At 41.6% G+C, this 19,539-nt stretch overlaps 2 protein-coding genes and 1 non-coding gene across 33 annotated transcripts in view; 2 read left to right on the forward strand and 1 right to left on the reverse strand.

Annotated features, from left to right (window-relative positions):
- The window catches only part of TRERF1 (transcriptional regulating factor 1), a 195,752-nt gene extending 190,515 nt beyond the window's left edge, over positions 1-5,237 (forward strand). For all 29 annotated transcript variants that reach the window (XM_057698390.1, XM_057698385.1, XM_057698394.1 and 26 more), the window contains one exon: positions 1,557-5,237. In XM_057698390.1, the coding sequence (XP_057554373.1) occupies positions 1,557-1,881 (325 nt within the window). In that variant the 3' untranslated portion in view covers positions 1,882-5,237. The remainder of the gene's footprint in view (positions 1-1,556) is intronic.
- Positions 5,238-9,380: 4,143 nt separating this feature from the next.
- Positions 9,381-9,515, reverse strand: LOC130832146 (small nucleolar RNA SNORA70). Its single transcript, XR_009048226.1, has one exon. It is a non-coding gene; the product is annotated as a small nucleolar RNA SNORA70 (small nucleolar RNA).
- A 1,738-nt stretch (positions 9,516-11,253) lies between these two features.
- MRPS10 (mitochondrial ribosomal protein S10) lies at positions 11,254-19,539 on the forward strand. 3 transcript variants are annotated; one of them, XM_057700529.1, is made up of 7 exons: positions 11,254-11,326; positions 13,587-13,651; positions 13,740-13,812; positions 15,763-15,899; positions 16,875-16,983; positions 18,079-18,168; positions 18,645-19,539. In XM_057700529.1, the coding sequence occupies exons 1-7, from the start codon at positions 11,279-11,281 to the stop codon at positions 18,726-18,728; spliced, it is 606 nt and encodes a 201-aa protein (XP_057556512.1). In that variant the 5' UTR covers positions 11,254-11,278; the 3' UTR covers positions 18,729-19,539. The 3 variants fall into 3 exon arrangements, with proteins under 3 accessions (XP_057556512.1, XP_057556513.1, XP_057556511.1); XM_057700530.1 differs by having other exon boundaries at positions 13,743-13,812; XM_057700528.1 differs by lacking the exon at positions 11,254-11,326 and having other exon boundaries at positions 13,524-13,651.

The raw sequence follows: 19,539 nt of genomic DNA on the forward strand, positions 1-19,539 counted from the left end.
CAAGTATTTCAAGCTCTGGCTGTCTTTCGGTGACATCCATTACATGTTTTTCCTGTCTTGTTTTTATGTTGCTTGGGACCTTTTTCTACCAGAACTCCAGTTAAGATTTTATGGGAAATAGAAATATTTTCTGTCGTTTTCCAGACTAGGAATAACATCAGGCAAATGTTTGCAGAATGCTTCTTTGAGCTGCTGAAATTATGTTCATTACATTAGACGGTTTTCAGTGTGTCCAGTGGTGATTCATCAACTCTGCCCTAAGACATGGGTCTTAGAAATCAGTTTTTTTTCCTTAATGAACTCAGGAACGAATGTTTATGCCATCCTCCCTCTCTAAAAGTCTCACATCTAGACAAAAGTTTTTCTGAAAAAGGTCCAGATAGAAATATTTTAGGCTTTACAGGTCATTCTGTCTCTGGAACAACTACTCAGCTCTGCCATTTTAGTGCAAAAGCAGCCACAGATGATACAGAAACAGTACGTATACAGAAACGTAAACAGAAATGATACAGCAGGCTACTTTCTTTGGCTGTGTTCCAGTAAAACTTTATTTACAGGAGCAGGCAGTGGCGGGATTTGGCCCACTGACCAGGTTGGCAGACCTCTTATCCCAGGATTTCTCAAACTTGGCACTGATATTTTGGGTCTGATGATTCCTTGTTTGGGGAAGAGGGCCTGCCCTCTATATTGTACGATGTTTAGCAACATCCCTGGCATCTACCCACTCGATGCCAGAAGTACCACCACCACCACCCAGCTGTGACCATCAAAAATGTTTCCAGATGTTGCCAGATACTCCCTGGGAGGCAGAATCACCCTCAGCTGAGAACCACTCTTTCATTCTAAAGCATACAGGAGGAAACGATGATATATGATGGCCAAAACAAGAAGGGCTCTTGGGTGAAGAGGAGTGGTCAGTGCAGCTCAGAAGTCAAGTACAGTGAAGACAGAAGAGGGGCCGTTGGATTTGGCCACACAGTTACTAGCGATCTCAAGCACTTGGGCTGAAGTGGAGGGGACAACAGTCCAGTTGGAGAGTGTGGAGGAAAGAGCAGCTATTTGTGTGTGCAGCAGACCCTCTAGAATTTTTACAGGACTAACAGGGACAGGAGGCCAAAGGCAAAGGATGGGTTGTTTTATGGTAGGAATCAACAGAGCTTGGCAGCATGATTTGGGGATTCTTAGGTTAGTCGAGAGGGCTTGGTCAGTGATCGTGAGAGAAAGGGGGAAGATAAGGAGGGAAAAAGGCATGTGCCCCAGGCCACAGATGGACAGGAAAGCTTTGAGGATTCATCCTCCGTTGTCACAGGGAGAAAGCCCAGCACACCGTAAATGTGTTCCTCTCCCCATCCCCTTTCCTTGGAACGCTTGGAGAGAAGAGAAGTGACAGGTCACCGGGGGAGGAGGTCTTAGGTGCTAAGGAGATGGGGACTCTGTTAGAGCCACCCCAAACCAGACATCAGACCATGCAGCTGCTACTCCCTATAGGACCCCTTGGATTTCCAAGAACTCGAATCTTCTAAATTTCATGTGCTTCTTTTTCTTAATTTTTATAGAGTCTTTTTCAAGATCAAAAGCCGAAATGCACACATGAAAACTCACAGGCAGCAGGAGGAACAGCAGAGGCAGAAAGCCCAGAAGGCGGCTTTTGCGGCTGAAATGGCAGCCACGATCGAGAGGACTACGGGGCCAGTCGGGCCGCCGGGGCTGCTGCCCCTGGACCAGCTGAGTCTGATCAAGCCCATCAAGGACGTGGACATCCTCGACGATGACGTCGTCCAACAGTTAGGAGGCGTCATGGAAGAGGCCGAGGTCGTGGACACCGGTCTCCTCTTAGATGATCAAGATTCAGTTTTGCTTCAGGGTGATGCGGAACTCTAAAGCCCTGTGTGTTGCTTAGAGACAGCGAAAACCCATGGTCTCCATCCTCGTTCATCAGGAAACCTGGACTGCCTGCTTGTTTTGTAACCATTTTAAACTACCTGTTTAAAAAATGGTCGTTTTTTTTCAGGTTTAGAAAAAAATTGGGGTTTTTTCCTTTTATTTAAAAACAACTGTTTTTGTGGGAGGTTGGGGGGGAATAAATACTTGGCACAATTCTATTTTAAGATGTGTTTCATCTGGGCTACATTCCCATGAACTCATTCCTGGCTGGGAATGAACCTGACGTCCATGTTCTTTTGCTTTCAGATGCCAACCATTCTGGTTGCCTTTTATTTCAAAGCTTGCGTGAGTGAGCAAGCGTGTGTGTGTGTGTGTGTGTGTGTGTGTGAAGCAGGCTACTTTCTTTGTGCTGGGGTCTTGGGCCATCCTTTCCCACCAAGAGTCATTTTTGTGCTGACCTCATTCCGCAGTTTGCAGTGAACATGACGTCTGCCGGGAGACCATGCTAGGGAGTAGCTTTCCAGTGAGCAAAGCCAGCCCTGTGTTCCGCGGCCTTCTTCTAGCACACACGTCATTTGAAGAGTTGACCAAATGTGAAAATAATTTTTCTCCCTGCCCTGCCTGTCATTTGGCCTGTTTCTAAAAACTGAGTACTGTATTATTACAGGCTTTTCCTCCCTGGCAGTGATTTACTAAGAAGATGGTTTATAGAACAAGTGGGTCCTCTTCCCAGTTCTCTGAAGACTGGTTGACTCCAATTCATGGGTTAACAAAGGCGTGTTTCAGCCTGAGACGACTGGAAATCCATCTGGAGGAAAATAACCCCAACTGTTAAGTTGCCAGGGCTGTCTTTAGGGAGGATGGTCGAGGAGCACAGATTATAGTCCCTGGAGTGCCAAGAGGTCTTCTTTTGCCCAAAAGCTAGATCAGAAGAGCCGATTCTTTTTTGCCGCACTGTTAATGGTTGGTGGAGTTCTGAAATTACTGTGTGCCACTTGGAAGTACTGTGAAACCTCTTTCACTGGGATTTTGCTGTCGTTCCCCCATGCTGGACCAGAGTTTCCCTTGACGCTCACTCTGAGGAAAAGGGTTTTCTAACAAATCTGATGGCAAATGCAAGGGGAATAGCATTAAAGGCCAACAAAAATGGTTTCAGGTACCAGTTCAGCTACCATGTTTGCATTCAAACAATGAATGTACTCAAAGTCATTTACCAAAGTCCTCCTAGAATTCTCCAAGCTACATGACTCTGCTCTGCCTCTTCCTGTCCCTGTCAGCAGGGTTGCTGTTCATACTTGAAGGTAATAAACCTGTAATCCTTCAAAAATGGCATTTAGCTCAGGCTTTTGAGTTGAGTCAGACTCCTCCATGGCTTCCGTCAGGGCAAACGAGTGTGCACCTTCAGACTGGGACGTGGCCCCAGCTCAGAGCCAATGTTTCTGGCTGGTGACTTCCGAGCAGGGGCTTTCAGGCCTTCCCCCACCCCAGGTAGGCCAATGCCCCAGCTCCTGCAGGTGTGGCAATCCTGCCAGGGTCCTTTCCTGGCACAGTAATAGTTTGAAGTTAAAGAGGATGTCAGCGGAAGCATGAGGATAGGACCTGAGCATCTTTATCTCATCAAAAGCATTTAGTGAACACTTAAGACCCACAGCGGCCCCACGCAGGCAGTGACCTCTGAATCTCAGGAAAGCCATGGACAGAAGATGAATACAAAGGTTCTTTTCATTGCCACCATTCTGTTTTCAGAAAAGGGGGTCCTGAAGATTTCCTTTATCTTTCTTTAGGGGTAAAAGTATTTCATTTGCTGACATTTCTGACAGATGATTCTGTTTTGAGTTCAGAACTGCCTGGGCAGGGCATCAGCTTGTGGCAGAACTATTCCAGAACGATTCCAACTGTAACATCGGCTGATCCCATGTGTCCCAGGGGCTACTTCCCTCTGCTTGTTGGTGTCTGAGAGGGATTCTGGAATAGTTCTGCTGTTGGGTCTATGAAAGCTTATCTAGCAAAGGAGCAAACACCCGGAAAAAAATGTTTATAAAGCAAATGTACTCGTTCTGTTTGGAGAGTTGCCCGGCCGTTCCAGTTTAAAACATTAAAATAAACTGAGTTGCCAAGGCAAAAATATAGTGCACAATTTAATTTTGATTTTCCATGCAGTATAGCATTCGCATTTTTGACTTGAAAGAACCAAAGAACTCCTCCTTGACGAGACAGTTCACTTTCCTGAATTAGTATTTTTCTTCACAGTATCAACTTAGAGTTGACTTCATAGTAAAATATTGCACTTATTTGTTTTCCTGAAATGATTCCGCCTGCATGTCTGTGTTGTATCTCCCCACCCCCACCTCTCCCCGCCCTAAAGAACTTTTCTTCCCAATGGTTTATGTCTTCAACACAGTTACTGTTTACTATCGGATAGTTTTCCATTAGTGAATTTAGACCTCTTTGAGAAAGCTTGTATATAAAAAGTTAAAAGATATATTTTATGGAAAAACCCATCTTATTTTCAAATATATTTATCTGCTGTTCTATTTTATTAGAGGAAGGGTGTAAATATTTTCTAGGAGTTCTATTGTAAAGAAAAGTATTTTTGAAAAAAATTAATGTAATAAAAACGAAAACATTTTTAAATAGTGGTTGTGATGGCTTCCTGTTCTGGCTTCGTTGTGTTCTATTTGCGGGAAATGACTTGCATGCCTTCCCATTTTAGGATGTAATTTATTCCGGTTTGCACTATTTTAAGTTGACATCATAATATCTAATGTGCTTCACTGTATTTTCCCCGGAATGCAGGTCCCTTGGTCCATATCAAAAGCACTATGTATAGCATATTCATACTTTTTTCTTTTGTAACGTGTGTATTTTTAATAAGGATTTTATGTAACATTTTGGCACAAAGAGGACAGTATTTTCTAGTGAATTTTGTAATACATTTTGCTAAAAATGTTTCTTCTTAGGTCAGTTTTTGTTAAGGTGAACCAAAAGTCTTATTTTCCCAGGGGTTCAAAAAAAAGTTCGAAGCTTGAAAGCAAAGTTATATTTAAACATCCTATGTAACAAATAAATAAAGATGTTTTATAGACTTGTCCTCAAAAGGTGCATTCCTTAAAAACAAAAACAACTAGGGCATTCTAGGTTGGTTTTCCCCCTGAGTGATGAGCATTTTAATTGCCACAATACTTTTTTTTCCAGAAAGCAAGCCAGGAGAATTTTACTTAAAAGGTTCCAGTCATCAGCCTTCTCAGAAATTTATTACAGTTCTTATAGATAGGCATTCATCAAACAGAGTTGTAACCAAATAGACACTGTCATATTTATTTGTGAAAACCCGATTCAATATTGCATCAGCTGCTCTGAAAATAAAATGTTATCTTTTTGAGTTTAATTTGGCTTAAACATTCCTTCTTTCTAGCCGCTGAAGTGACTTATCAATGCTAATTTACCGTTAGCTGGTTTCTGGAGACCGGTTTAGAAGGCTGCTGATCAGATTTAATGCACATATACGTGCCCCCACCCCACCCTGGAAGCCAAGATAAATGTTTCTGCTTCTCAAGAAGCGGATGAACCACTTGAAGGTTTGATGGTCTCTAACCCGTAGTACTCACACTGCAGTTTGAGGGAGCTCAGTATTACATGTGGTTTATCTCACAGGGAACCACCAACAAAATTGGTCCACCCTGGTTTATAGGCATTGCTGATCTCGATTTCCAAATTCTTTAAAGTGTGTTTATGTTTTAGTAAACTTTTTAGCAAAGTTCAGGAGAAATCTGAAATTCTGGATTTCATCCAGAATTTGATTTAAGCGGGGCATACCTGTTCAAGACCTTGATCTAAGTTCCTTTGGAGTTTTATACTCCTAATTTGGGCGATCAATTTTAGTCCCGTACCAAAGAAAACAGTTCTTCTTCTATAAACATTGTGCATTTAGCCAGTGTTGGAAATTTAAATTCTGCCTCCAGGGGCTCAGGTGACCAATCTGAAGGCTTTTTCCTACTGTTTTATTTTTTCGTTCATTACCAGACACTATTCCACGCTGCATTATACATGGGGATGTTGAGTGGATAAAGATGACTGTGACATCATTCCTTCCTGCCTGCCAAGGAATTTAATACTTAGAACACATTGGGTCCTGGGAACAGATCCAATTCCACCATTAGGAAGGGCAAAGGTCATGCTTTATTACTATCCCTGAACCATCTCACCATCACCCACATAGCACAGCAATTTATAATAGGTGCTCAGCAACTATTTTTTAAATTAATTATCTCTAATCTTCCAGGTATGCTTCTGTGTGTGTGTGTGTGTGTGTGTGTGTGTGTGTAAATAAAACCTCTTTTGAGTTTACCTAAAGTCAGTTCTGAATTCCACAGACTCCCAGTCTACCTTCCTTAGCCACAGCCACTCAGCTGTGGACTGAGGCTGAGTTATTTTAATTTTTTTTTAATTTTATTTATTTATTTATTGGCTGCCTTGGGTCTTTGTTGCTGCGCTCTGGCCTTCTCTAGTTGCCGCGAGCAGGGGCTACTCATTAGTTGCAGTGTGTGGGCTTCTCATTGTGGAGGCTTCTCTTGTTGCAGAGCATGGGCTCTACGCGCACAGGCTTCAGAAGTTGTGGCGCACAGACTTAGTTGCTCCGCAGCATGTGGGATCTTCCCGGACCAGGGATTGACCCCGTGTCCCCTGCACCGGCAGACAGATTCTTAACCACCACACCAGGAGGGAAGTCCCTGAGGCTGAGTTTTAATGTTGATATAAACAAAACATAATTAGGAAGGCATGTTAAGAAATTGAATAATATATTCCTAAGTGAACCACAGTGATCTTTGTGTCTCAGATATCCCTGTATAAAAGAGCCAAAGGGCTGATTATTTCTTTTTTTTAAATTTTTTTAATTTATTTTTTATTAATTTTATTTATTTATTTATTATTTTGGGGGGGTACACCAAGTTCATCTGTTTTTATACACATATCCCCTTATTCCCTCCCTCCCTCGACTCCCCCCCACCCTCCCTCAAGTCCCCCCATCCTCCCCATCCCAGTCCTCTAAGGCATCTTCCATCCTCGAGTTGAACTCCCTTTGTTATACAACAACTTCCCACTGGCTATCTATTTTACAGTTGGTAGTATATATATGTCTGTGCTACTCTCTCGCTTCGTCTCATCTTCCCCTTCACCCCCCGCCCCCTCCCAAATCTCGAGTTCTCCAGTCCATTCTCTGCATCTGCATCCTTATTCTTGTCACTGAGTTCATCAGTACCATTTTTAGATTCCATATATGTGAGTTAGCATACAATATTTGTCTTTCTCTTTCTGACTTACGTCACTCTGTATGACAGAGTCTAGGTCTATCCACCTCATTACATATAGCTCCATCTCATCCCTTTTTATAGCTGAGTAATATTCCATTGTATATATATGCCACATCTTCTTTATCCATTCATTTGTTCATGGGCATTTAGGTTGCTTCCATGTCCTGGCTATTGTAAATAGTGCTGCAATAAACATTATGGTACATGTTTCTTTTGGGATTATGGTTTTCTTTGGGTATATGCCCAGTAGTGGGATTACTGGATCATATGGTAGTTCTATTTGTAGTTTTTTAAGGAACCTCCAAATTGTTTTCCATAGTGGCTGTACCAACTTACAGTCCCACCAACAGTGCAGGAGAGTTCCCTTTTCTCCACACCCTCTCCAACATTTGTTGTTTCCAGATTTTGTGATGATGGTCATTCTGATCGGTGTGAGGTGATACCTCATTGTGGCTTTGACTTGCATTTCTCTGATGATGAGTGATGTTGAAGCATCTTTTCATGTGTTTGTTGGCCATCTGTATGTCTTCTTTGGAGAAATGTCTGTTTAGGTCTTCCGCCCATTTGTGGATTGGGTTATTTGCTTTTTTGGTATTAAGCTGCATGAGCTGCTTGTATATTCTGGAGGTTAATCCTTTGTCTGTTGTTTCATAGGCAACTATTTTTTCCCATTCTGAGGGTTGCCATCTAGTCTTGTTTATGGTTTCTTTCGCTGTGCAAAAGCTTTTAAGTTTCATGAGGTCCCATTTGTTCATTCTTGATTATTTCTTTATATGAGAGTGAATCTTTTGAAAAGAGCTGTCCTCCTCCCACACGCCCCCAAGGGAAGTGTTTAATGTTTCTGTTTGAGTGGTAAAGGTCAAGCAGCCATACATGTTTGATTTGCATTCCAGCACACACATCCTTAACATACAACACAGATCTCTGGGCTGTTTGGGGTCATTACTTTCTCTACTTGCGTAATTTTATTTTTGGCAGTCTTGCTATTTCTTTTTTTTTTTTTCCCAACCACTTTATTAAGGTATGATTGACACATAAAAAGCTATACATATTTATTGTGTACAACTTGATGAGTTTGGAGATAAGTGTATAACCATGAAACCGTCACAATCAAGTGAAGGGCTGTCTTTTAAAACAGAATGACTGGTGCAATCAAAGCATGATTTAATGTAGAAATATTTGATGCACACACTTTTATTCTTCCAGGATATAAAGCAAGGTGGACTTGCACCAACTTGATCTCCTGCTCATTTACATTAGTTCAGAGGTTTGAAGGTTTAGGTTATAGGGAAGAGATCTATGAGGGACTGGCCAAGCTTCAGAACACTGTCCATGCTGATAAACTAAGAACTTCCACATGTAAAAAAAACACAAAAACACACTGTCCATGCCCACACACCATTCCAAAGGGCCCTGTCCACAGCCCCACTGTTGGCAAAACCTGAGTCTGCCCCTCACAAGGACTCCCACCTTGCCCCCAGCTAATTGGACCAGGGCTGACACCTGAGGCCTATAGTCCGTTTGATGACCATGACATGGTTTAGCCCTGGAAAATGAGGGGACCAAATCCAATTCCCACATTTGAGAGTGTGAATGGAGAAACCTGGTGAGCCAAAGGCAGCAAGCAGAATTCTGAGGGAGCAGAAACTATTTTTAAGCAGAGAAAACCCATGGAGAGAGCATCCAGTCCCTAAGGCGGCTTTGAGCCCACTTTCCCAGCTGCAGGAGCAGTTCAGGCCATACATGTCTTTTTTTTTTTTTTTTTTTTTTGACAGGATAGTAGGATTTATTAATGGGCATGAGTAAGGAGGGGACAGCGCCAAGTCTCTCATGAGTTCAGGGCCTGCCACTTGTCCAGGGGGCCACGATTAGGGATTTGACCCCACAGCCATCCGGGATGAGCTGCTTTTCTGCCACCATGTTTTCAAATTCATCCACATTAAACTTAGTAAATCCCCACTTCTTGGAGATGTGGCTCTTCTGGGGGCCAGGGAACTTGAACTTGGTCCTGCGGAGGGCCTCAATCACATGCTCCTTGTTCTACAGCTTGGTGTGGATGGACATTATGACTTGGCCAATGTGGACCCTGGCCACTGTGCCCTCGGGCTTTCCTAAGGCACTGCGCATATCTGTCTGGAGCCTAGATTGGGGATGGCATGACAGTCATGAATGTCCCCTGGAAAGGGCTGTCTCCAAGGTCCCGTAGGGCAACCTGTACAGGCAACAGGCTGCATACACTACCAAGAAGGCTGCTGTTTGCAGCCACTGCCCACTGGGCCCCCAGGGGGAAAAGTGCAGAGTCGGCTTAATTGGTTGCAAAAGCCATATATGTCTTTAAAAATAAAAAAATAAACTTTTCTTGGAGGAGTGTGGAGAAGCTGGGGGTCTCTACGCCTTGCATCCGAAAGAGACTTAAGTAGAACTGGACCGTACCACAGAGTCAGCACCAGGGGTGCTGCAGGAGCGGAAAAGGCACTGAACTAGGATTTTGAAGATGATTATTGGTTCAGCTGTAACTAACTCGCCATATGACTTTTTTTTAATTGGAGTATTATTGCTTTACACTGTTCTGCCAGTTTCTGCTGTACAACAAAGTGAATCAGCTCTATTTATACCTATGTCCCCATATTCCCTCCCTCTTGAGTCTCCCTCCCACCCTCCCTATCCCACCCCTCTAGGTCATCACCAATCATCGAGTGGATCTTCCTGCGTTAGGCAGCAGCTTCCCACTAACTATTTTACATTTAGTAGTGTGTATATATCAATGCTACTCTCTCACCTCGTCCCAGCTTCCCCTCCACAACCCCCCCCCCCCCAAACCGTGTCTTCAAGTCCGTTCTCTACATCTGCATCTTTATTCTTGCCCAGTCATTGGGTTCATCGGTACCATTTTCTTAGATATCATATACATGCATTAGCATACAATATTTGTTTTTCTCTTTTTGGCTTACTTCACTCTGTATGACAGACTCTAGGTCCATCCTCACCATATGACTTTGAATGAGTCACTTCATCTCTGAGCCTGTTTCCTCACCTATTAAATTAGGATAAAATATATGTCTTCTTGTGAGGGTCAGATTAGGGAATATAGGGAAAAGTTGTTTGCAAGCCATAATGTCACCATGATTAGCAGCTGCAGAACACTTACCCAGCTAAGGCCCCCTCAAGGCGGGCAGAGGCAGGTTGAGCAGCCATCCCGGAAGAGAGCCTGATGCTTCAGAAGCAGCAACAGAGTTGGAGAGCTGTAGGAAAATTCCACTGGCTAAGAGAGACCAGCCAACTTTGAATGTCACAATTGAAAGAGGGAGTCTGATTCTGAAAAGGACACTGAGCAGACGGTCAAGGCTATTGCTGTTATAGCTATCACCACTAAAGTACAAACATAGGTTGTTTCTCCAGGGCAAGATGAGCTAGCTGACCCTGAGTCACGGACCACCTGGCCAGGGAATCCTAAACCAGCTGACTCCCAAAACTACAAATCAGAAATGCCACAAAACGATTAATCTCGGCCTCTATGTTCTTCCCTTTTAAAAAACAAGCCAACCAACCGGAACTCAAAGACCAAGCTGGAGTGTATCTGAGGCTTGTCTTCTACTCCCTTGCTTGACGCCCTGCAATAAATCCTTACTCTGCTACCAACTCCCGCTCTCAGGCTTTCTGCCAGCCACGGGGCACACAAGCTCTTTGCTCCGTTATAATAAGAAAGTAAATCAACCATAAATCCACTACTCAGAGATAACCACTGTCAATATATTAGCTATATTTTTTCCAAGCATATGTTTATATTTGCCTCCAACAAAACAGGAACCGCAGAGAACAAACATGATTTGAAGAGGAAAGCGCTTAACTCGGTAACTATCTAAACACAAGCTGAAGCTATAACTATACGGCGTATGGACCAGGTGGCGACCAGAAGGAAGCCGGCTGTATTCACAGATACACCCTCAGAATGCGTGGAATCACGTCTCTATGGTTGTCCCTGTGACGGAACACAATGATACACTCTCTCCTCTTGCAGAACTCTATGGTTAGGGAACGTCTCTATGACCCCGGAAACGGTCCGGGGAAGCGGGAAAGGCAAGATGGCGGCGCGAGCGGCGTTTGGGGCTTTGGGCAGGCGTCTATGGCAGGTAAGAGGCACGCTGGAGGGACTAGGCGGCCTAACAGAGACAGTTATCATTACGTCTGGCTGCCACCTGTCACTTTTCCCATCTGGAGCCTTCTGTAGTACTTATTCCGTACCTCGGCCCGTTTGCAAGAAGATGGCGAGGAAAGGACTGATTTTTATCTCGAATTCTCTCGTAGGATAAAACATAAGTTAATGAGTCAGGGCAAAGATAGGAACAAAAAAAATCGTAGAATGTTAGAGCTGGAAAGGATATTGAACAGCGAATGTTCCAGACCCCGCCTTTCACGTTTGCAAAGTAAACTGAGGCTCAGAGAAGTCAAGAACCTTCACCTCGCGAAATTTAGGTGGCACGAGATTTTAGACGCTTCCCACGGAACCAGATTGAGATACCTTCCTGATACCCGGGTTTTCTGACATTTAGACGAGAGTCGCTGAAGCTAGAGGAGTGGGTTAGATATCCTCTGCTCGGTTCTTTGGAGAAAAAGCGAAAATTTAAGCAGCGGTTCTTAAATTATTTGGCCTCAGCACCCCTTTACACTCTAAAAACGGTTGAGGACTCCAAAGAGCTTTGTTTTCTGTGGGTTTTAGCTGTCGATTTTTAGCTTATTCGAAAATACAACCGAGAACCTTAAAAATGCTTATTCATTTAAAAATAGTACTAATAAACTCATTACATCTCAACAGAATTGACGTTTTTATGGAAGCAACTAGAGTTTCCAAAACAAATTGAGAGAACAGAGTGGCGATGTTTTATGTTTTTGCAAATCTCTTTAATGTCTGGCTTAATGGTAGACAGCTTGGCTCTCATAGCAGATCATGCAGCTTCTGGAAAACTTCACTGTACACTGGTGAGAGAATAGCGTGGGAAAGTTGCAAATTACATCTTACTGTTATTATGAAAACAAGTTTAGTATCCCGGACCCTCTCTGAAAGTGTCTCAGGAGCCCCTCTGAGGTCCTTAGACCACACTTTGAGAACGACTGTTCTTAAGTCAGGCGGTGTTAGAGGTTGAAATTTTTAACTATTTTAAGACCACTTATCCAGAATAGGCTCCACCCGCTCAAAAAAGGGAAGAAAACTTAAGAACTTCTTAAGGTTTCTTTGTGGATGTAACAGCACTTTAGGCTCCAACTATTAAAAGCAGGGATTTGTACTGGGAGAAGGTGCTTGGGAAGTGTCATATTCCTTAGACCTGTGTTCCTTCCTCAAAACTGGATTGTGGGTTCAGGGGCATAAATGTGAGGAGGGAGTTTTCTCTGTGATTATGTGTGGAGAATGGCAGATACCTCTTACTTCCTTGTACAGTGCTTGATTTTCTTTCTTCTTTCTGTTTTTTCCCTTTGATCCAGGGGAGTATATGAAAGTTTTGCTTTGCCTCCATCTTAGGTAAAGAGGGGGAAAAGGATAATCTAAGAATAGGCTTTTTTTTTTTTTTTTTTAACATAATTTAGGTGACCCTCCCTTGTTTTAACTAAATTTCATTTGTACTAAACTGTTATTCTCATCTTTAAAGTGTTTTTAAGGATCTTGTTGAGCTTTCCGTTTCTCAGGTTACACTTTTAAATCTCAGGAAAGCTTAAGAAAAAAACAGGTGGCAAATTACATGTTTCATACAGTACCATAGGTTTCCTATAACTAGAAGTTTTGTTCCACTAGGGGGAGCTGACAGTAAAGGATTTGGAGATGCTGGATTGTTGCAGTATGAGGCATAGTAGTGGTATGAGTGTAAATTCCAGTGTGTATTTTCAATTTACTTATAAGCTAGTTGTCCCAGCCAAGCCAAGAAATAAATATGCTGGAAAAGGTGTCTGAAAGCTTCAAAAGAAGGGTACTTTAGAATTCTTATTCCAGCTTAATAAATTATAAAGTCACTTTTTTTAATGTTCAAAAATATTCAAGTAAAGTATTATATTGAAATATATTTAATCTGTAAAAAATAATCTGAAAACGAAGTCACATGTTTTCTTCCTTGATGTCTGCATATTTAATTCATAGATAGTAATATGAGAATTGCTTTTTTAAAAAAAGTTCTTGTTCCTGAGTCTGTAGTATTTTGAGAGTCCTTTTTGATTATCAACTCTATCATTGTCCTTTTTTTTTTAATGAAATCTAATTTGGCAATTTAGTTACCCCCATATCTTCATCTAAAGTAATGAGATAGCCTGTTATTTGAAGCATCCTGCATCTTTTGGTTTTTAATGGAAACTATGAATGATTTGGGAATTGATTTTAATTCTAACACACATCCTCCTTTTTTTAAGGGTTCGAGGAATTTTTCTGTAAGCAATTCTAGAAGCAGTACAGCCAAAAATGGTGGCTTTCTTCTGTAAGTATATAATTGGATGTGCTAAATTGAATAAGAAAATAGGTTCTTGTGCTGTTTTACTTAGATTTCTCTTTGTTTTCACACATAGCAGCACCAATATGAAGTGGGTACAGTTTTCTAACCTACACGTTGATGTTCCCAAGGATTTGACCAAACCTACGGTATGCACTCCTTATTTCTTGGCTTGAGAAGCTACAAGCTACATTAGCAATAAATTTTCCTCATTATTTCATTTGGGGCTGTTTCGGAAACACTTTATGAATAAGAAAATTTGTTTTGGAATACTGGCAGGTGCACAGTGCACCTGAGGAAAGTATTCTCTAATGTCCCTGAGTGCTCAGGGTTGCTTCCAGGCTATCAAGGTAAGAGCTAATCAAATAAATTATTTACCCCAAATAACTGTGGGAATGAGCAGTCTTTTCCTTTTAGCTCAGCATAGTGTGCAGAGTTGTCATAATTAATGATGTTGAATACTTGGTGTTATACTGTAGAAACTTTTTTTTTGTAGCCTTCGAGTCTTTGTTTTCATTTTAAGACATCGAGTCTGGGCCTGGATAGTGCTTTACTGCTCACAGTGAGAGAGAGCATCATCACAAGTAGAGGAAACCCAGGAGCAGCTGTGTGACCATGTTTCCTTTAAGTGAAAGCCATGATCCCATCAAGCAGTTTCTGTGTTATTTGTAGTTTTTTTAAATCCTCACAAGTTACAAATGTTTCCAGTCCCACCCCTCAAAAATAATCCCCTTTAACTGTTTGGTATGAATCCTTCTAGCCCTTTGTCTGTATATAGTTATCTGTGCACACCACGCACACCAAAATGGAATTGTGTTATACCTAATGGACTGCTGGGTCAGTGTTTTCATTAATAGCATATATAAACCCCGGGTCCCCAGCTCAGGTGCCTGTGTAGGCCAGGCCTATAAGGAAAGGTGACAGGGTGGGCACAGTGGCAGACTGTACCCTTTATAAGCAAGACGGCTGCTACTTACTGTAGCCAGTTGTTGCCGTGTGGGAAGTCAGACCTAGTGATGTCAGATTGTCTGAATTTTCCAAACTAAGTGAAAATCAAATATTTGTGCAAAATCTTTTGATTTTTAATATTTGTAACAGATTCAGAATATCTTTAAAAACCTGTGGAGAGCAGTCATTACACATGTTAGGGCGATACATCCCCTCCCTTGTCCCTCAGCTTACGAGATAGGACGTCAGTATATTCTTTTCCTCCAACAACCCTATTTGGGGTAATTGAGAGTGAATAACTAGCTTCCTGGTTAGTAAGTAGATCTCCTTTCAGGGGCAAAGTAACTTAACCCTGAAACATTGGATTAGTAATATAAATTACTGGTTTGGTGGATGAGTAAAGCGAAGGTAATTCGCCTCTTGGAAGAAAGTCAGAAATGTCAAACCCATCATTTCTGAGATCTTTAAGTATTAGGGTGGAAGAGGTAGAAGTTATATGTACAGTCAGTGTCATAACATTTTAATTAGAAATGAGTAATTTTTCTATTAGGCAGGCAAAATAAACATGGACAGACCTAATAAAAAGCATATGAATAGCAGTAGCCCGCCTTTGTTTAACAATGTCTTATAACTTATAAGCACTTAAATCCATGCTTTCTTATTTGTTCCCAGCAGAAATGCCCTGAGCTGTAGCACAGGTATTGTGCTGTTTATACGTGAAAAAACTAAAGTGCAGTGAGATTATGTGACTTGCCCGTTGTCATTCATCTTGAAGTAGCAGAGTTTAATTCTCAATCCAGGTCTTCCAACCAGGTTGCTTTTATTAACAGACCCCCAAATCCTTTCCCATTGTGTATTTGGGGTTCAGTAACTATTAAGCTAGAATGTTCCATTGCTGATTTTGTAGGTTGCTTGGAAATCCTTTTGATTCAAACTGTACTTTAACTGATTCTTAAGGGTCATCATGAAGTCTGAATGTGGTAGTATCCAGATATTTAAGCTAGCTGTGTTAAGATGTTACTCAGCATTTTTCTCCCCACTTACTAGTAAACTCTGAAGTTGTACAGTTGAGGGTAATATGTTAAATTTTCCAGTTATAGACATTAGAGGAACCATGACTGAAGCTTTTCTTTTTGATTTTAAAATTGCAGATAACCATTTCTGATGAACCAGACACGTTATATAAGCGCTTGTCAGTTTTAGTAAAAGGCCATGATAAGGCTGTATTGGACAGTTATGAATATTTTGCAGTGCTTGCTGCTAAAGAACTTGGTATCTCTATTAAAGTGTAAGTATGATCTTTCTTAATCTGATCTGTTAGCTGCTATAACACAATCATGAAAATGGTGCCAGTCCCAGCTAGGTCTGAGCTCTTAAAATGGGATAGAAACGCATGATGGGGAGAGTTTAGGTTTGTTCTGTTATTCTAAGCAGGATCATCCCTTCCTGTCTACCAGAATTTTTAAGTACTAGAATGAGTGAACAAGGAAAATGAAGGAATCCTTTCTTTAGAAATTGCATAGACATAGGAGGCCCAAGAAGCCCTTGTGTCTGGAATCTCCATGGGGTAGGGAGGTGGATTAAGTGAACAAGCAATTCTTTTAGGCCTGTTGGATTTGATGATCTTTGCTATTATATCCATTGTTTTAAAACTGCCTTAAGAAACACCACTCACCCAGTACTTTCATGCATGAGCAAGGAAGCTTCATATGGCCTTGAAGTCACTGCAAAGTCAAGTATAACTGCCTCCTTTGTCTTGTCAGCTGCCCTTTCTGATGTTGAACGAGGCCCATTTGGAGCTTTGCCAGTCTTGCCTTCTGACAAAACTGAAGGAACTCACACGTTTCCCATAACAGACCATAGTTTTATACTTATTGATGTATCTGTAATACACACACAGCAGACATTACAACTATGTCCAGCACACAGTGCTGCTCCTCACAGTTCATATATTTGGTCAGTGCAGGGCCTCAAGGGTCTGAAAGCTGGAGGCGTGTGTGTGTGCACTTACATGCCAAGGCTTGTTTTTGGGCCTGTGGCAAATGTTCCTGTTGCTGTCTGTGGGTTTATTTTGGCCTGACCTTCATGACAGCAGTTGTTAGAGATGACAATCTTGACAAATGAAAGTCTGTAAATGGTAGTTAATGCCTATAATTGAACGTGAGCCTGACCCATGAAATCCTGGAATCATGCTTTGATATCAGTGACTCAGGCTCTAACATCACTCAGCTTAAGTATGTTGCTTTGCCCATTAATTTTCCAGACATGAACCTCCAAGGAAGATAGAGCGATTTACTCTTCTCAAATCGGTGCATATTTTCAAGAAGCACAGAGTTCAGTATGAAATGAGAACACTTTACAGATGTTTAGAGGTGAGTTTATTTCAGACATTCAGGTATTTTTTCGAAATGCCCCAAATTTCACACATTGCCTGGTGGACTTTCTTTCAGTCAGCCCATGCCTGATGGTTGTAGACAAGGTAAGTGTTTTTTATGGAAACCACATGATAGGAAAATCAAACTCAGAGCCATCCTTCAGAGTAGTTCATTCTTTAACTCAGTAATGCACGTTATGTTGACTAATTTTTATTTAGTAAGCTAGCGTTGGAATAATTTTGCTTATATTTCAAAAATTCTAGCTAAGTTTTCACACAGCTCTACTAATTCTCATGTGCTCATTGAATTCTCCATGTCCACAGTGGGCAGCATTAAGGTTTTTCATGCGTCTATTATCATTCATTTGTGCAGACATCCAGGTCAGCACAGTCTTGTGGTTAAGGAAGGCATGGGCTCTGGAGTTGGACAGCCAGGTTCAAGTACTGGCATTTACTAACTGTGACCTGTGCCTCAAGTCTTTCATCTTTAAATTGGAAATGATAATGGTACCCATCTCATAAGGTCAGTGTGAGGATTAAATGAGGTATTTATCTAAAGCACTTTGAATATTTCGTTGCATAGTAAATGACTGGTAAATCTTATTTATACAAGTGCTTGTGCATCTTTTATATGAGTCGCTCTGTACTAGGCATTGAGAGTACAAATATTAAGACATAGTCCTACCCTTAAATGAAAAAGGAAAATCCAAAATTTTATCCACCTCGCCATGAAGCACACAGAAAATCTTATACTAACTCTATCCTGTAATTTAGCCTTTTGTTTCCTTTTGTTTTGAGTTGTTTTCTGAAACTCTTACACTGTTTTGATACCATGCTTGCCACCTGGGTTCCATGGAGTCTTGGCTTTAAGACATTTGAGAGGAAGGGGACATTGAGGCCGTGCTCCCCTCATCTAGTTCAACCAGAGGATCTGCACTTCTCTCCTTTTAAATTGGGATTCTGTAAGATTTCACAGACGAAGAAAAGACTCTACTGCTTTTACCAAAAAAAAAAAAAAAAAATCAACAAAAAAACCCTTGAAATTTCTGCTTAAACAGCATAGCATGAACCAATTTCATGTTTGAAATTTTAGTTAGAACATCTCACTGGAAGTACAGCGGATGTCTACTTGGAATATATTCAGCGAAACTTACCTGAAGGAGTTGCCATGGAAGTTACAAAGGTATGACTTGAATTTCTCCCTCTGTTGGAGGGAGATGTGTATTGTTGTGTTGATGCATTGGCTCCTGATTCCAGCCCACCGGGTGGAGGGGAGGACCTGAAGGCAGAGTTGCCTCAGTGGTTGGGGTCTCCACCCCCCCACCCCACGCAGTGGGAACAGCTCAACAGAATGCTGCCTTTGCAGCCCATGTCCTCCCAGAGCCACATCTGATGCCTCGTTCCCTCTTAGCGGTTGTCTGGACAGGGGTTCCACATTGATTGGTGGTCCTGGAGATCACTGAGGAGCAAATAGATCGCATATGTAAGAGTGTTTATCTACCATTGAGTTTCCATCTCTTTTTCAAAGCCCTACAACAAGATGAGAGGGTAAAAGAAAAAAGTCAAGAGGAGTTGGGGGAACAGAGGGAATAAATCCAGTCTGTGGCTAGAGAGTTCAGTTAAGTCCACGTTATATTATTTTTGTTTTTCTCTCTTTAGACAAAATTAGAACGGTTACCAGAACACATCAAGAAGCCAATCTGGGAAACAATACCAGAGGAAAAAGAAGAAAGCAAGTCATAAAGTCTCAGAGTGACCACTTGTGCCAGGATGTGAAGTGAGCCTATCAGGTGGAGGTTGGTTTCAGTGAAGATGGTTTCAAGTCCACCTGACTGCTCTCCTGAGGCCACGTGGCCTGACCGGTGGAAAGCAGGGATTGGAGCTTTTACGATACACCAGACTATTGTACAGGAACCACTTCATCTATTTCTGTATACATGTCATTGTTTCAGTTCTGATTTTAACAAATGTGAGCAACCATTTGGACCACTCTGTACCAAAATAGTCAAATTCATATTTTGTTATTCCACTATTGTTCAATTATTAGTTTGTACTGATTGTGATTTGTATCATTTCATTTATCTAAAGTGAGTGTTTCAAATATTCCTCACACACATTTTTTTCTTTTGAGGTACCTAGGAGGAAATTTTGGTTAGTTTAATGCTGAGCAGTTAAAGTTTTTGATATTTACCTTAGTGTGGACTGGCATATGCTACTTTGGGGGTGGTGACGTCCAGGTTTTACCTCATGTAAGCATTACATTCTTGAAAGTGCACATACTTTGCAGCAGACCAAGCATGTTTGTGACATGCGCCGAACTCTTCTGTAGCCCGAACCCTTATAGGGCTGCCTGGAAGGGTCATGATAATGGAATTTGAGGTCTTAAGAAATTACTGTCTATATCATTTCACTCATCCTGTAATTCATTTATTCAGTTAACTTTTCGTTTGTTAACTTTGCACCCAGCACTGTAGTAAATACCAAAAATTGAATAGCAGTAACGGCTTTCAAAAATTGTGCAAGGCACAAATAAATACTTTTCCTTATTAAGTTC

Source organism: Hippopotamus amphibius, chromosome 11 (genome assembly GCF_030028045.1).
Source record: "Hippopotamus amphibius kiboko isolate mHipAmp2 chromosome 11, mHipAmp2.hap2, whole genome shotgun sequence".
Lineage (NCBI taxonomy): Eukaryota > Metazoa > Chordata > Mammalia > Artiodactyla > Hippopotamidae > Hippopotamus > Hippopotamus amphibius.